This window comes from Chaetodon trifascialis, chromosome 20, assembly GCF_039877785.1.
Source record: "Chaetodon trifascialis isolate fChaTrf1 chromosome 20, fChaTrf1.hap1, whole genome shotgun sequence".
NCBI lineage: Eukaryota > Metazoa > Chordata > Actinopteri > Chaetodontiformes > Chaetodontidae > Chaetodon > Chaetodon trifascialis.
This window is the reverse complement of record NC_092075.1, coordinates 22099497-22115267: the sequence shown is the minus strand read 5'-3', so window position 1 is coordinate 22115267 and position 15771 is coordinate 22099497. Positions and strand designations below refer to the sequence as shown.

The window sequence follows — 15771 nt, the reverse complement described above, 5'->3', positions numbered from 1 at the left end:
AAATAAGCTATTGTCTTTTTAAATAGAAATCAGGAAATAACTGTTTTTTCCCATCACTCTATGATCAATCAAGACTAGATTTCATGCTGCACACTGCATTAGACTGTGAAGTGCAGAGCACAGTGAAAGGAGATGGTTATCCTGCCAAGCAGTTGGAGGTGTGCAGCCTGTCACCTGCAGCTCTTCCTCTAACAGCTCATTGTGGTTACTGCATCTTGTTTCATTATTCCCTGAAATATTTGAAACTGCTCTGTTGTCAAAATTTGTCAAAAAAATGAACCTTGTTTTGTTTTATAGACATAGTTTTCATGAACAATGGCAGTAAGTGCAAAGCTTACTGACAAACATATTGCATTTCCTGTGACTGCTTCACAATAAAAGTCAACTTGTGTTTCACCAGTTAATTGCTTTTAATATGAAGCTATGGCAGTATAAAATGTTTGTGTTAGCAGACATTTAATACAGCATTATTTCCAGGAATGTTGCCACAGACACCTAGTTCATAATCCTGTAAATATATAAATATAGCATACTTTCAGGCAGTAGCCTCGACCACCATTGTGGACACCATAGCTATAGCTAGATATAGTTATGTCTGTAGCTAAGGTGTACAAATTGTTTTTATGAACTGCTGTGTGAGATACATTTGTTTATTATGCCAAAAATATATTCTTGTTTGTGAATTGTAAATTAAGTATGGTATGAATGCATTAAAAGATATATTTAAGATTAAGATGCAGAAGGTAAAGGTGACAGAGTTATTTCTGTTGGATTAAAGGACAGTTTAGCAGACTGTCAGCACTTAAGGGAAATATGTATTCCTTTTTGTTTGGGGGAATGCAATTAGTGAGATTCTTTGCTTTGTTCATACAGTGCTCAGCATAAATGAGTACACCCACTTTGAAAAGTAAGATTTTAATCAATATCTCATTGAACACAAGAACAATTTCCAAAATTTTGACAAGACTGAGTTTTATAGAATATTTGTTCAATCTCCTAACATGAAAGAAGGTTAATAATATAACTTAGATCACAAAATCTTCACTTTTACTCAAATTAGTTGATGCAAAAATTAATACACCCCACAACAAAAACTACTATATCTAGTATTTTGTATGACCTCCATGATTTTTAAGGACAGCACCAAGTCTTCTAGGCATGGAATGAACAAGTTGGTGACATATTGCAACATCTATCTTTTTCTATTTTTCAAGAACGACCTCTTTTAGAGCCTGGTTGCTGGATGGAGAGGGATGCTCAACTTGTCTCTTCAGAATTCCCCATAGGTGTTCGATTGGGTTCAGATCAGCAGACATACTCCTTGCACTCCGTGCACTTGGTCGTTGTGCACTTTTCCAACATGACAATGATCCAAAACACGCATCTAAGGCCACTGATGCATTTCTGAAGAAGAACAGGGTGAAAGTGATTCAGTGGCCAAGTAAGTCTAGAAGCCATGCCTAGAAGACTTGGTGCTGTCCTTAAAAATCATGGAGGTCATACAAAATACCAGATGTAATAGTTTTTGTTGTGTGGTGTATTAATTTTCATCAACTAATTTGAGTAAAACTGAAGATTGATTTAAGTTATATTATTAACCTTCTTTCATGTTATGAGTTTGAACAAATGTTCTAGAAAATTCAGTCTTGTCAAAATTTTGGAAATCGTTCTTGTGTTCAATGAGATATTGATTAAAATCTTACTTTCATTTATGTACTCATTTATGTACATCCATACACAATTTGTGTATACAAGACATTTAAAGGGGGCGGTGGTGGTGCACGGTGGCGCAGCAGGTAGTGCGCGTGCCTCACAGCAACAAGGTCACCGGTTCAATTCCCGGGTCGGGCCTTTCTGTGTGAAGTTTGCATGTTCTTCCCGTGCATGCGTGGGTTCTCTCCGGGCACTCCGGCTTCCTCCCACAGACCAAAAACATGCTCATTAGGTTAATTGGTGACTCTAAAATTGCCCCTAGGTGTGAGTGTGAATGGTTGTGTGTTTGTGCCCTGCGATCGACTGGCGACCGGTTCAGGGTGTACCCCGCCTCTCACCCGTTGACGGCTGAGATAGGCTCCAGCCCCCCACAACCCCAAAATGGACACGTGGTATAGAAAATGGATGGATGGACATTTAGAGGAACTGTAGAGCCTAATGATCGTTCTCTTGTTGATTCAGCAAAACATTCTTGATAAAGATGCCAGAGACGAAACATTGTGTGTGGACATCTTTATTGATTTTCTCCCTTTTCAATGTGTCACATCAATTTTCATTGTTATTTGTGCTGTCCACATGTATTTTGACTCCAGAGCTATTTTCATAAAGTATGTTTACTGTAATTACAGTAATACTTACATACCTTCTTATGAAAATATAAAAACCCCACTGGAGATCTGCATTTTTGAGAATTTCATCAGGATTCCTCCATCTGTCAAGTGTCTCATTTTAAAGTAAAAGCAAAAGTTTCCTGATTGGGAGGTGTGTGATGTACTGTAACTACAATAATCCCCACATGAAACCAGTGTGTTTGACCTGAAAATATGACAGTTTCAAGTCTGAATTTACATTTTGATTGTAAATCCTCCATCCACTATGTGAAACGATTGACAGCCAGCTAAAATTAACTTAGGAAAGTGCACTTTGTACATGTGGCCATGTACAAAGTGCACTTCTCCTCACTCCAACTCTGAATTTATAGAGAGAAACAGTAGTATGTGAATATTTCTTCTCTGATATATTGACCCAAACATCTCAACATAGCAGTGTGAAGGAAATAAAACACATCTGTTTAACAAAAGATATTCACAATAAATATAGACATAAAACATTGGATCAAATCAAACAGCTCATACATCATTTCTGAATATTAATAACAACAGTCTTTATACATTTTTACAAAAATAGAATAATTAGAGGTGTCAAAAGCCTCATTCAAGTTCCAAAAAAATAAATATCTGTTCAACTACCGTCAACAGTTTTTCTGAAAGTTTTGTTTGTCAACCAAAACACTTACCTGCAATTGTTTTTTCATACTTGAGATTTAATGTTCAGTTAAAACTAATGTTTTCAAAGAGCAGAGCTTTATTTTTTTGTCACTCACCAGAAAACATATTTCTTTTCTTTGCAGGGTTTTTCTCTCTGACAGCTGCAATTTACTAACTGTAACATGATAGAAACATGCTGAACAGACAGATAAGACATACCCAAATAAGAAAGGGATCCTCAACTTCATGGCTAAAAATATGTGAAAATATCAACTAACACTGTATAAACAACAACATATTTACTTTGTATTTTGTTCAGTGAATTTGCCACCGTAATAAGATTTGAAAAGCCCAGTCTGTAATTTTTCCACCATTTAAATGTGAGGTGTATCCACAGACATAATTTGAGTTAAGAAAGAAAAAAAGGTGCACTTATCAAACAGTAATACACTCTCAGTTACATACATTGTTGAGTGTTTTCATTATAACACAACAATAGCACATCCTGCTCTCTGATTGGTTGGCAAGGGTCTATTATGGTCTCATAGACATTTCAAACATAGCACAGTTTAAAACACTGTTCTAAAACAGGTAAATCTAGGCATATTCAGGTATATCTCTGTTAGCAGTCAACTCACTCAGGGAGCTCTGCAACCTCCTTGAGGACCTCAGGAACCTGCTCAAGGACCTCTACTATCTTCTCTAGGACCTCAGGAACCCCTTCCAAGACCTTTACTACGCCACCAAGTCCCGCTTTAACCTCCTCAAGGACCTCTGCTACCTTCTGCAGGACCTCAGGATTCCCCTCAAAGCTCTGTAAAACATCATTGTTTTCAGGAACCTCTTAGACTTAGGGACTCCCTTCAAAGACCTCAGAAATCTCTTCATGGACCTCACAAACCTCCTCAAAGACTCCAGACACCCCAGCATGGACCTCATTTCAAGGCCCTCTATTTCATACTCCAGATTGGCTGTTTTTGTGTTTTTTGTTTTCTTTTGTTTCGTTTTTTTTTATATACTATAAAAATACATAAAATTTCTTAAGCCATTTAACCTGAAATTGAGTCTTAAAGGTGTTTTCTTCCCAAAGCAGGTGGAACACATATTCCCCTGAGATCATTTTGTGTAAACAAAGTCAACTTCTGTAATTTTCTGTACACCTTTTTTTTTTTTTTTTTTTAAGTCAAAATGACATGATGACAAAATGGTACAAAATGGACTGAGTATTTTTATTATCATCATTCCTGACATTTCATCTTTTTTTTTTTCTCTTTCGCTGGCAGAAATGTGCTTCCATATAAACCTGCAAAAAAAAGGTACTTTTCACTGTGTAAAAACAGGTAAAGAAATAACAGATCAGTTATTTCTATTAAAATTATAAAAATAATAAACATTTTTCAATATTTATATCTTATTTGCACAATGTTGTTATGAACAGAGAATAAGTGAGACATGAAACACTTCATCTGAGAGTTTTCATTTTCAATTATGTTCAGTAATATTTCTGATGTTGTAGAAAATACTAATGTCAACAATCAGTGAAATGCAAGTTAACTATTCTTAAAAATTCTTTCCCCAAATCAAGATTTATTCCACAAGTTGAAAAGTAAAAGTAAAAAATAACCTGATTTTTAAGATGAGAGATTAACACTCATTAATTTAGTAAATATGAGTCAGTTTCGCACACAGTAGTTTCCAAAATCAAACCATCCTGGTTTAACTTTTCTTTCAATCCTGTTTCCTGAAAGATCCACAGACAGTGAGAAAGTTTCCACCAGCCAGCAGCCAAAAAAAAAAAAAAAAACAGTCACAAAAACAGAAAAAGAACTTCTAGTCTGTTTCCTGTAAAACATGAAAGTTTTTAACTTCCAGCAGCAACAGACAGAAAACACAGAAACACAGTTAAAAAATGTGAAGTCACTGGATTATTAACAACCACAGCTGAGCTTTAGTTACACACGTATAAAGAGATTGTAGTAATCACATTACATACATTTTTCAGTTACCATGAAGAGTTATGGTAAAAACAGAATTTGAAAAGTGAATAATTTTTTCTCAAGTGATGCTAATTTATCTGTGTTAACAGAGATGGACAGAAGTGAAAGAAAGATTACAGTAGTAAGATTACAAAATAAACTACTTGCATCATTTTGAGTAAGGAGCTCACTGGATTTGGGGGAAAAAAATGTGTGAAACTGTTTCTTTGAAAAAATAATTATTGTAAATTATCACAAGGAAATTCAAATTACAGCCCTCACTTTGTAATTAAAAGTAATATGATTACATTATACTGTTTTTCCACATAAATTACATCAGTGTTTTCAGTATGAAGTATTTACCTTATATAAGCAATCTTTGCAACTGTTTCAAACAGTAAAAGATAAACTTCATACTATGAACATGTTCATTTTAACAATGTGTTTTCACTAGACTTGATAAAAAAAAATCAAAAACAATTGCAGTTTATATACTGAGATGTAATGACATCTGAGGTTAAAAAATATTGTCATGTAATGTTCAAACCATACTAAACCTCTTACACTGGAAACTTAGAAATCTATTCATAAATATATGTGACCTATCAAATGCATGTGTCATGTCTGTCCACACACACACCTCAGAGTGTGAAACCCTGCTTCTTAACAGTCTCTTCAAATTAAATTTGTTACCATCTGTTCTTAAAAAAGAAAGTCAAAATTCAAATCGTCAAAATTTCACTCATATCAGGGATTTATCCCTCCTTTCTCTCCTCTAAGCTGGCTGATGACAGGGGTTTACGGGGCTACATAAATCCTGTAATCATCTATCTGGCCTTTTGAGAGTTCTCTGCTCACTCTGACCGAGAGTGTGAGCAAAATGGCAAAAGCACAAAAGTAAACCCTTGGCCTCTCAGCTTATTTTCACACCATCTTTTATCCTGTTGTCCCACCTCCTCAGCAGCTGGAGTCCTCGCTGCCGGTGCCTCTCCCTCCTCCAGACTTGGTGGTGGAGGCTGATCCAACAGCAATCTGGCAGCCGTTGGTGACATGACTCATGACCTTCTGTTTGAGCTGAGTGACCTGCTCCCTCAGCATTGCAGCAGTGGAGGCCAGGTCTGAGTTCTGGCTCTTCAGGACCTTCACCTTCTCCTCTAACCGCGAGATCCGCTCTAGCTTCCGCTTGCGGCACTTTGACGCAGCAATGCGATTGCGGAGCTTCTTGCGTTCTGCTTTGATTCGCTCCTGTGTCTCCAGGTCGATCGGGGAGAGGGAAGGTGGAGACGTGGGATCAGCCGCTGGGTGAGGCACCTCAGGCACGGTCTGAGGGGTGTCTAGGCCTCGGGCATGGTGTTGAGGGGCTCCAGCCCCACCGTGGCTACTGTACGTCATCTGCGCTCCAGAGTATGGCATCTGGCCTGGATTATAGCTGCTGAGGTTGGTGTAGACAGGCATGTCTCCGCCAGACATCAGGTTCCTCTGGTAGGATGCCTGCAAGGAGACAGTAGAGGATGATGACGGGGACATGGGGCTGCCTCCCACCAGCTGGTTCTGCTTGTGGAGGTCTGCAAGTGCTTTGACAAAGCCATCAGCAAATCCTTCTTGTTCGTTGGTGGCCTGGTTGCGATAAATGAAGGGGTTGGTGGAGTTGGACACAGGACTGGTGGTTACCAGTCCCTGGTTGGACTGGATGATCAGATGCTCCAGGTCAGGGGACGCCAGCTTCAGCAGGTTCATGTCCGCTGAGGGTGCTGCTGATGTCATCAGAGAGCCATTGCCAGGGAGACCCAGATTGTTGGGATTCCCAGCCCTCCCTCCTGCTGGACCACCACCACCACTGTAGTGATGAGTGACTGACATGGCCTTCTTACCCATCAGCATCTTGTTTCCTGGGTAACGCTCGTATTCTGTGATCTGGCTGAAGCCAGGAACAGAGGGGGAGTCATCATGGTAGAAAGGAGTCTCCATCTTGGCTGTCATCGACAAAGAGGTGTCTCAGAGGAAATTTTCATAATCAGATTAACCTGAATATCAAATGGGATTGAAACCTTCCACTGACGTCGGCGACTGAGGGATGAAGGCAAGATGAAAAGAAGAGACGAACAGAAGAAGACGAACAACAATAGAGGACGAGTGCCTGCAGGAAAAACAAACGTTGTCTGTGAGAAGACAAGGAGGACAAAGAGGACTTAAAGATTACTGAGGTGTGATACTGTGTGTGTTTCTGTATATGTTTTATATATACATTAATGTGTGTGTGTGTGTGTGTGTGTGTGTGCGTGCGTGCGTGCGTGCGTGCGTGCGTGCGTGTGTGTGTGTGTGCGTGTGTGTGTGTGCGTGCGTGCGTGTGCGTGTACATGTACGTGTTATTTACAGTTTGAGGTGAGATTGAAGACAAATATCCAACTCTGATGGGACAGTAAAACTCTACTGGAAAGAACTTTCACACTCTAGGATTTTTATTTATTAATGTCTTTACACCGTTCATAAATTGTAATTTTAAGATTTGTATTCCTCGCTTATGTTTATTCTTGATTCATTTTATTTATATATTAAACCCCTAAGCCACAGCAGCATTCTGGCATGTTCAAGTAATGTTCCATAAACAATATTCACTGTTGCATTTATTCCACATATTTATTACATTTTTCTGTATGATGTGAAAATGTGTCATGTATGTAACATGACAAATAAAACTACTAATATTATTACATAAGTAGTATAAGTAGTAGTGGTATGAGTGTGCTTTCACTGAGTTTTATCAGTATATAGTATATACATATACAATCAATATGGGATCCTTTGGTGGAAAGTAATTCAATCCATTTACTAAGCCGCTAAAAGCTTGATTTCAAATATTAAAGGTACAATATGTAGTTTTCATGTGAATTAAAAAAAAACGTCTATGTTATGTGTATCCTAGAGGTCAAACAAACATGCTGAAGGCATTTTCTTCAAAATAAAACATTTGTGAAATAAATTTGAATAATTTTAAGTCATGCAGTGTTTATATCTGTGTTTTCTAGCTGATTTTATATTTTTTTTAAGACTGTAAATGCAGGTGTGTTGCTATGTTTCTTTGCACATTACTATATATCCTAAAACTTGCAGCAGGAATGTGTATCACAAGCATTTGTAGCCTTATCCTTTTTTTTTTTTTCAACCTAATTTCTCCTGTTGGGGATTAATAAAGTGTTATCTTATTTTATGTGTGTATATGAAACATTAGCAAAGGGGGACCCACTCCTAAAAACACTGCTCCATACTGCTAATAGCAGTCAAAAACTGCACCTTTAAATATTCATAACATTTAATGTTCATGACTAAATAAGCAACAAAGTAACATTTTAGTTAGAGTATGATTTTAGTTACAGTTTAACAGATCAAAACGCAGCTAACCTCTTTCATCAGGACTGCGTGGGTGTGGTTTGATTACATCTGATTGAAAGCTGTTTGGCAGCATGAGTAAACAAGCACAGTGATCATATTGTAATTCCAGTTGTTATTTAACCCTGATTGATGCATTGAACCATATGTCATCAGCTTTCATCAACTGAGCAGTTCCCACTTCAAACCAATGAGAGGAACATGGACAAAAACTCAAATTCAGACTTTGGCCAGAAATTGTGTGTTTATGTAGGATGGTACTGCTCATACTAAGTAACCAGTGTGTAGGATTTAAGGGGCAGAAATGTAATATAATATTAACAGTCATGTTTTCTTTGGCACAGCTGAAATTATGAAGCATTGTGTTATCATAACCTTAAAATGAGCTCTTTATATTAACAGAGACAGCGGGCCCTCTCCCTGAGAGTTCGCCATGTTGCGCTACCATGTTTCTACAGTAGCCCAGAACAGATAAACCAAACACTGGCTCTACAGTGATCCTTATGCATTTTTTACGTAGGCGATGATGAGTAGAGGGGTATTCTGCAATCTTACCACTAGATACCATTAACTACTACACACTGGACCTTTAAGTGCTATACTACAGTATAATTCTGAGTATAACCTGACCAATATATGACAGTTAAAAAAAAATCTGATGATGCTATATTGGGTTTATCATACAAACATGCAAACATATTTCTATTAGGACACCCTAATTTAGTTTTTAATGGACTGAGAGCACAATATGTACTTAGCAGGAAATTTTACAGTTGAAAAATTAACATGGTTTAGGTGGAGGTGTGTGCCATATCATATCGTTCATAGTAATACGGGTATAAATATTAACATAAATTGTCATATCATGATCTTAACAACATTATGCATGTTGGGACATTTATGCCACAACTATGTCCAGCAGTAACACATGTGGCTGTTGCTGTGTACTTTGCTGTGGAGATGTTGGGTCCAAGTGGTTTGATAACAGTAAAAAATAGGTACACAGTTTTTCAAGTTAATCTGAATTGAAATGGTTGTTGGTTGCTGTAATCATTCTGCCTGTTGACATTTAGCTCAAAGAGATCCCTTCCTAAAGAATGTGAGTGCAGTCCTTTTTTTGTGCTTCAACGGACAATATTTGCTTGTGACCCAGGACACGAGGACAGAAACACAAAAAAGGAATATTAATATACACATAATACACATAATATTACACAACAAAGACCAAATGTTATGTTTTTTATGGAAAAGCAAAGACAAACGGATCATGACTCAAAGTTGAGGAGGATGTATGTATAAAAATTTCACCACACATGCAGTGGTGCACAAGCAAACGCAAGGCTGAAGTTAGTCTGATAATCAGCATCATTGAGTTGATGAGTGGAACAGGCTGACTAACATCAGTACAGCTGCTCTGTTTGTATCAAGTTATCTGAAAGACACTCTGTGGTCCTTGGAAACAGTGTGTGTCCACCATAACACACAGACAATACCATTTACACACACACACACACACACACACACACACACACACATATATATATATATATATATATATATCCATCCATTATCTATACCGCCTATCCCTTTCGGGGTTGCGGGGGGCTGGAGCCTATCCCAGCTACAATGGGCGAGAGGCGGGGTACACCCTGAACTGGTCGCCAGCTGATTGCAGGGCCACATGCAAACAAACATTCACACTCACACTCACACCTACGGACAATTTTAGAGTCATCAATTAACCTAATGAGCATGTTTTTGGTCTGTGGGAGGAAGCCGGAGTGCCCGGAGAGAACCCACGCATGCACGGGAAGAACATGCAAACTTCACACAGAAAGGCCCCGCCTGACCCGGGGATGGAACCGGCAACCTTCTTGCTGTGAGGCACTCGCACTACCTGCTGCGCCACCGTGCAGCCATATATATATATATATATATACACACACACACACACACACACACACACACACACACACACACACACACACACACACATCTATATCCATATATATCTATATCTCTATATCTATATCGATATCTATCTAGATAGATAGATAGATAGATAGATAGATAGATAGATAGATAGATAGATAGATAGATAGATAGATAGATAGATAGATAGATAGAGCCATCAGTATTGCTACTGTACAAGTATCTTCCAATATCAGGATATTATTTTGGGGTCATATTACCGACCCCTGCTTGCTGTGCTCTCTTGTGGACAAACTATGTAATGGCAACACTGTCTCTAAATGACCTCCAACAGTGTTCCTTAACAGCAACACATGCACAAATGCTCATACAGAATATTTGAAATATGCTAAAATCAGCCAATATGGTCCAGCCACTTTATTGGTCCAGTTATGAGCCACTTGAGTATTTCTTTTTCTGCTCCTTTCTACATTACTGCACTTCAGAGGGAGATACACTTTATACTCCACTGCATTTATTTGACAACTGCAGACTCTCTGGAGATAGATCTTCCATATCAAATAAATCATCAGTTAATGAAATATGATAAATGTAACAAAACAAAATGTGAAATAGTTCATATCAGCTCTTTCTCCAACGGCTACATTAACATGTTAAGCCAACAACAATAATGATAATCCAATCATATGCAAGTGAAATATTTATCAGATCAGAGCGCATTATTAATAAACAAGTGGAATATGAATCACGACGTCTTTGTTATTGCTGTTTGAAACAATGATGAATCTTTAGATTCCCTTCAGAAGGGAAATGAGGATTAAGACGGTGGAAATGTAACACCGCTCTAACCTCACAGTATTCAAGCTGTTAGAGTTTGATCTCTGTGCATTTCCGATCTGTCAGGACTTTATCTGATGTTTCACCCGTTTGAAACACGGTAAAGTTCCCGGTACGGCCATTAACTTCAGACCGCAAAGCAGCGCCGATGGATTAACAGTCATTCGGAGAAACTAACGAACCAAGCAGCAGATTGTTCGAGCTGTGGCGTTACAACAGAACCCAACGGCTGGATGTTCATCTGAACTATAATAATGTTTGATAAAGGTTCATACTCACAAGAGAGACGCAGAGAGCTGCTGAGCGATCCGAGAGCAGAGTGAGTCAGAGGGAGAGAGAGAGAGGCAAACTGAACACACACACACACACACACACACACACACACACACACACACACACACACACACACACACACACACACACACACTCTCTCTCTCTCTCTCTCTCTCTCTCTCTGTGTGTGTGTGTGTGTGTGTGTTCATTATAAAGTGACTCACTGATGTTTTTTCATTAGGTTATTAACACATTTCTAATTAACTAATTTATTTAAAGGACCATGTTTCAAATATGATATTTGCTAATTTGTTTTGATTCATTTCAGTTGATGTCAGTTGATGTTCTCCACTGGAAATAAGAACAACAGGACTAAAAATATTAAAAGTATGTGATCATAATAGTAGGTAGTAAGTAGTTTTTTTTTTTTTGCCTACATGCCTCTAAATCAAATCTAACTGCTTTGAGGATGGATCATTTTGTAGGAGTTTCCTTTAGCTACACACACACACACACACACACACACACACACACACACACACACACACACACACACATATATATATATATATATACAGTATATATCCCATAAATCAAATATTTCATCTGTTTAGTTTGAAACCATAAGCTGTCACTGTCTTTACATTACATGTACTTTTCTACAGATTTTAGTTTTACTTTACCGAAGTTAATATGCGAGGTGCCAGCAGCTGTAGAAAAGTGACAAGTTACATTATCTCTGGGGAGATAATGTTCAGTCTCTGAGAATTATATTCCATTATTTTCAAATAAGCTTCTGTTGAGCAGGCCACGAAATTTAATTTTAAGTTGCCAAGTAACTTCCAAATGTTTTATTTCCAAGTTCTTCAGGCCAGTAAATTGAAGTAATTCTAAATATTAATTGTGGTCCCATTTAGATGTGGAAATTCAGTGGAAATTCACTTGTAAGAGCAAATATAAATGTAATTTACATATACTATGTAAGTCATTCACTTATAGAAATATGGTTAAATAATTGCAGAGAATAAACATGTAGCTCTCCATGTAGCAATGGGCGCCTGTGGCTCAGGAGATAGAGCAGTCGTCCACCAATCAGTGGTTCAATCCCTGGCTTCAGCAGTCCACATGCTGAGTATCCCTGGGCAAGATACTGAACCCCAAATCTGCCCCTGATGCTGTGCCATCAGTGTGTGAATTCATATGTACATTGCTTTGGATAAAAGCATTTGCCAAATGACTAACTGTAATTGTAGCACTATATTCTGACTAAATTGTTTTGACTAACTTCAGATGAGAGAATTCAATCAAGAGGGCAATGTTCTCTAGTACTTTTGAGCTGTCCCTCTCCAATACAATACAGTCGGGAGGAATTATAGTTAGGGCTGGCTCAGGCTTGTCTTGGACCAGCCCCTAGTTATGCTGCTATGGGATTAGACTGTCGGGGGACATCCAAAGATACACCGAGCTCCTCTGTCCTTCTGTCCCTCTCCATCTGCACGCTTTCATGTCCTACCACGGCGTGTTACTAACTTAGCTCCTTCCCCGGAGTCTGTGCTTTGTCGTCTTGCAGGTTCCCATGGACAGTGGCTGAATCTGGATTGTGGATTTCAGCTGCATCTCCTGCCTTGGCCCTGCCTGACATCCACTGCAACTGCTACTACTGTTATTACATCCACTGTCACTGTTACTGTGATTGCATGTCTGTCTCTCTCTCTCTCTCTCTCTCTCTCTCTCTGACTGCATTTCTGTCTGTCTGTCTGTCTGTCTGTCTGTCTGTCTGTCTGTCTGTCTGTCTGTCTGTCTGTCTGTCTGTCTGTCTCACTCTCCCTCTCTTGCTCTTCCTCTCTCACCCAACCGGTCGAGGCAGATGGCCGCCCACCCAGAGTCTGGTTCTGCTCGAGGTTTCTGCCTGTTAAAAGGAAGTTTTTCCTCGCCACTGTCGCCAAGTGCTTGCTCATGGGGGAATTGTTGGTTTCTTTGTAGATAAAAGAGCTCGGCCTGTACCAGCTCTATATGGAAAGTGTCCTGAGACAACTTCTGTTGTGATTTGGCGCTATACAAATAAAATTGAATTGAATTGAATTGAACTATTAAACATCTGTAAATCTACTAGTCAGAATTTTTCTCCACTTTTCACTGAGCCAGAAAGTTTTTCTGAACTTCTTGCTGGAGAAGCAGCAGCTCTATTTGGAATATGCAGAGACACGGATCAGGGAGGCGAGCTGGAGCGAAAGCAGGGATTTCCTTCAGCTCTCCCATCTATACATCTGGCCAATGCCTGCTCTCTGCTCTGCCTGCCCATCTGCCCAGCTTTCACCTTTTCCGAGTAGACCACATAAGACAAGCATTCAACAAGTGCCCTATTGCTGAGAAGAACAGAAACTGCTAAGACAAACAATGCATAATTTAAGAAGGAAAAACTATATTTCAGATCAAACCACATCCATCGTCCATCTGCTACTACCAACCCAAAAGAGAATAACTTTAATGGCTCTCAAGGCATTCATTGACCAGTATTACCACCTGCAAATCAACATGGACCTGGATTCAGCAATCAGGAGACAGACAGACTCCTCAACAGACAATGACAACCCACAGAACATGGAAATTGAGGTTAGTATACTGGACAGCATAAACAAAAAAAGTGGATCTGCTGATTTAATTACACAAGCAGATAAAACACACCTGCTTTTTAAGGTCAGGAATTTGCTGACAAGAACAGCACAACACTGCAAAAATCAAACCTGGAATTACCAACCTTTGCTAAATCACTCAACAACCAAATGCACGCTGTCACATAAGAAAACAAACTGTTGAAAGAAATCATTCCGGACTCGCATACCCATTCCATGCGAGATCATCGCATCTTCTCAGGCATCCCCAAAAATCACCCAATAACTCTGAGTCATTTATCAGAGACTTTATGACAACTCACTTGAAATTACCGTTCGACACTGTAAAAAATATCACGTCCCACAGAATTCCCCTCCTCTGCAATGGACCTTGACATGTCATTGTAAAAAGAACACTTTCAGCAAAAAGAACAGGTTAAAAGCAAAGGAAAGAAACTTAAAGGCACAACTTCAAGACTGAACAACATAAATGGATGGTGTACTCCACCTTAATGGAAAACAAAAGCAAATCACTTGTCATTGACAGACAGCATCTCAATGGACAGTTATTCTGAAACACAACAACCACACCATGGCTCTTCTAAATGAACTGAAATAGAATAAAATATCGAAGTCAATTTAAGACAAACCTTACTATGCGCCAACTAGAAACCTATTTAGAAAATAAAATTCACAGAAAACAGTTATTCAACAACTCAAATACTGTATGAAAACTTTCAATAAAATAACAAATCAAATGAATATCTGGCAAATGTACTTTAATGCATAAAAAGAAATCAATCACCCCATCCATGATTAATTCTACAGGGACTCTTACCCACAATCCACAGGATATAATTTATTTCAGAAAGTTTACAGTAACCTATACTCATCAGATCACAAACCCAACGAGAAACAGATACTTTTCCAAACAACCTAGAGAGCAAATAAAGATTTTAGATGCACCCCTTTCCTCTGAAGAACTCAGTAAAGCCCTGAATAAAATGCTAAATGATAGATCCTCTGGACAATTTATTAACCAAAAAACTGGTGGCCAGAATAGAGACAGTCACCACATGCTAATTTACTTTGACAAAACAGACTTCATGTTCTTAACAAAAACAGAAATGCTTCACACAACATCCATACACCTTTTAACTTGATCAGTGCCAAAACACATTTGACACCCTTCTATTTAGCACTTAACCAAGTTTGGTTTTGGAAAGTTGTTCAGCCATTGGCTTAGAATACTGTACACCTCACTTAGGGCCTTGAGATAATCACAAATGGGGTTCAGACAAGGATGCCGACTCTCAACAACCCTATTTGCCATTTTTATATAACCGCTTGCATCACCAGTATGACTGGTGTAATAAAATTTAAGGAATTCAGAATGCTAGTTCAGAAGATAAAATTAGCCTATGCAGATGACTTATCATTATACTTGCATCATCCTCCTGTGTCACAGCAGGAAACATTTGATATCATTAACAACTTCTCCACAATCTCGAACAACTGGAACAAATCAACCCTACTACCATTGTCTGAAGAAGCTTGGGACTGGGAAAATTTCCCTCTACCACTTCAAATTGTCAATATAAAATATTTAGGCATTAACATTTCTTCTAGGCTGTCGGAGCTCTTAAGCCTCAATTACAGCCCTTTGCGAAAAAACAATAGAAGATGACTTCAAACAATGAACAACGCTACAGCCCACTCTCATTGGGGCGGATCGCTACACTTAAAGTGAAAACCTGACCACAGATTAATTAT

The 15771-nt window shown here is 38.6% G+C and overlaps 1 protein-coding gene across 1 annotated transcript; it reads right to left on the bottom strand.

The window, feature by feature from the left end:
- Positions 1–5434: 5434 nt before the first annotated feature.
- june (JunE proto-oncogene, AP-1 transcription factor subunit) lies at positions 5435–11439 on the bottom strand. Its single transcript, XM_070989811.1, has 2 exons — positions 11393–11439; positions 5435–7094 (listed from the first exon to the last, which is right to left on the bottom strand). Exon 2 carries the CDS (start codon positions 6935–6937, stop codon positions 5915–5917), a length of 1023 nt encoding a protein of 340 aa, XP_070845912.1. The 5' UTR covers positions 6938–7094; positions 11393–11439; the 3' UTR covers positions 5435–5914.
- Between the last annotated feature and the right edge of the window lie 4332 nt (positions 11440–15771).

Excerpts from the sequence above, each read along its gene's own strand:
- june (XM_070989811.1), bottom strand. The coding sequence starts at position 6,937 with ATGACAGCCAAGATGGAGACTCCTTTCTACCATGATGACTCCCCCTCT.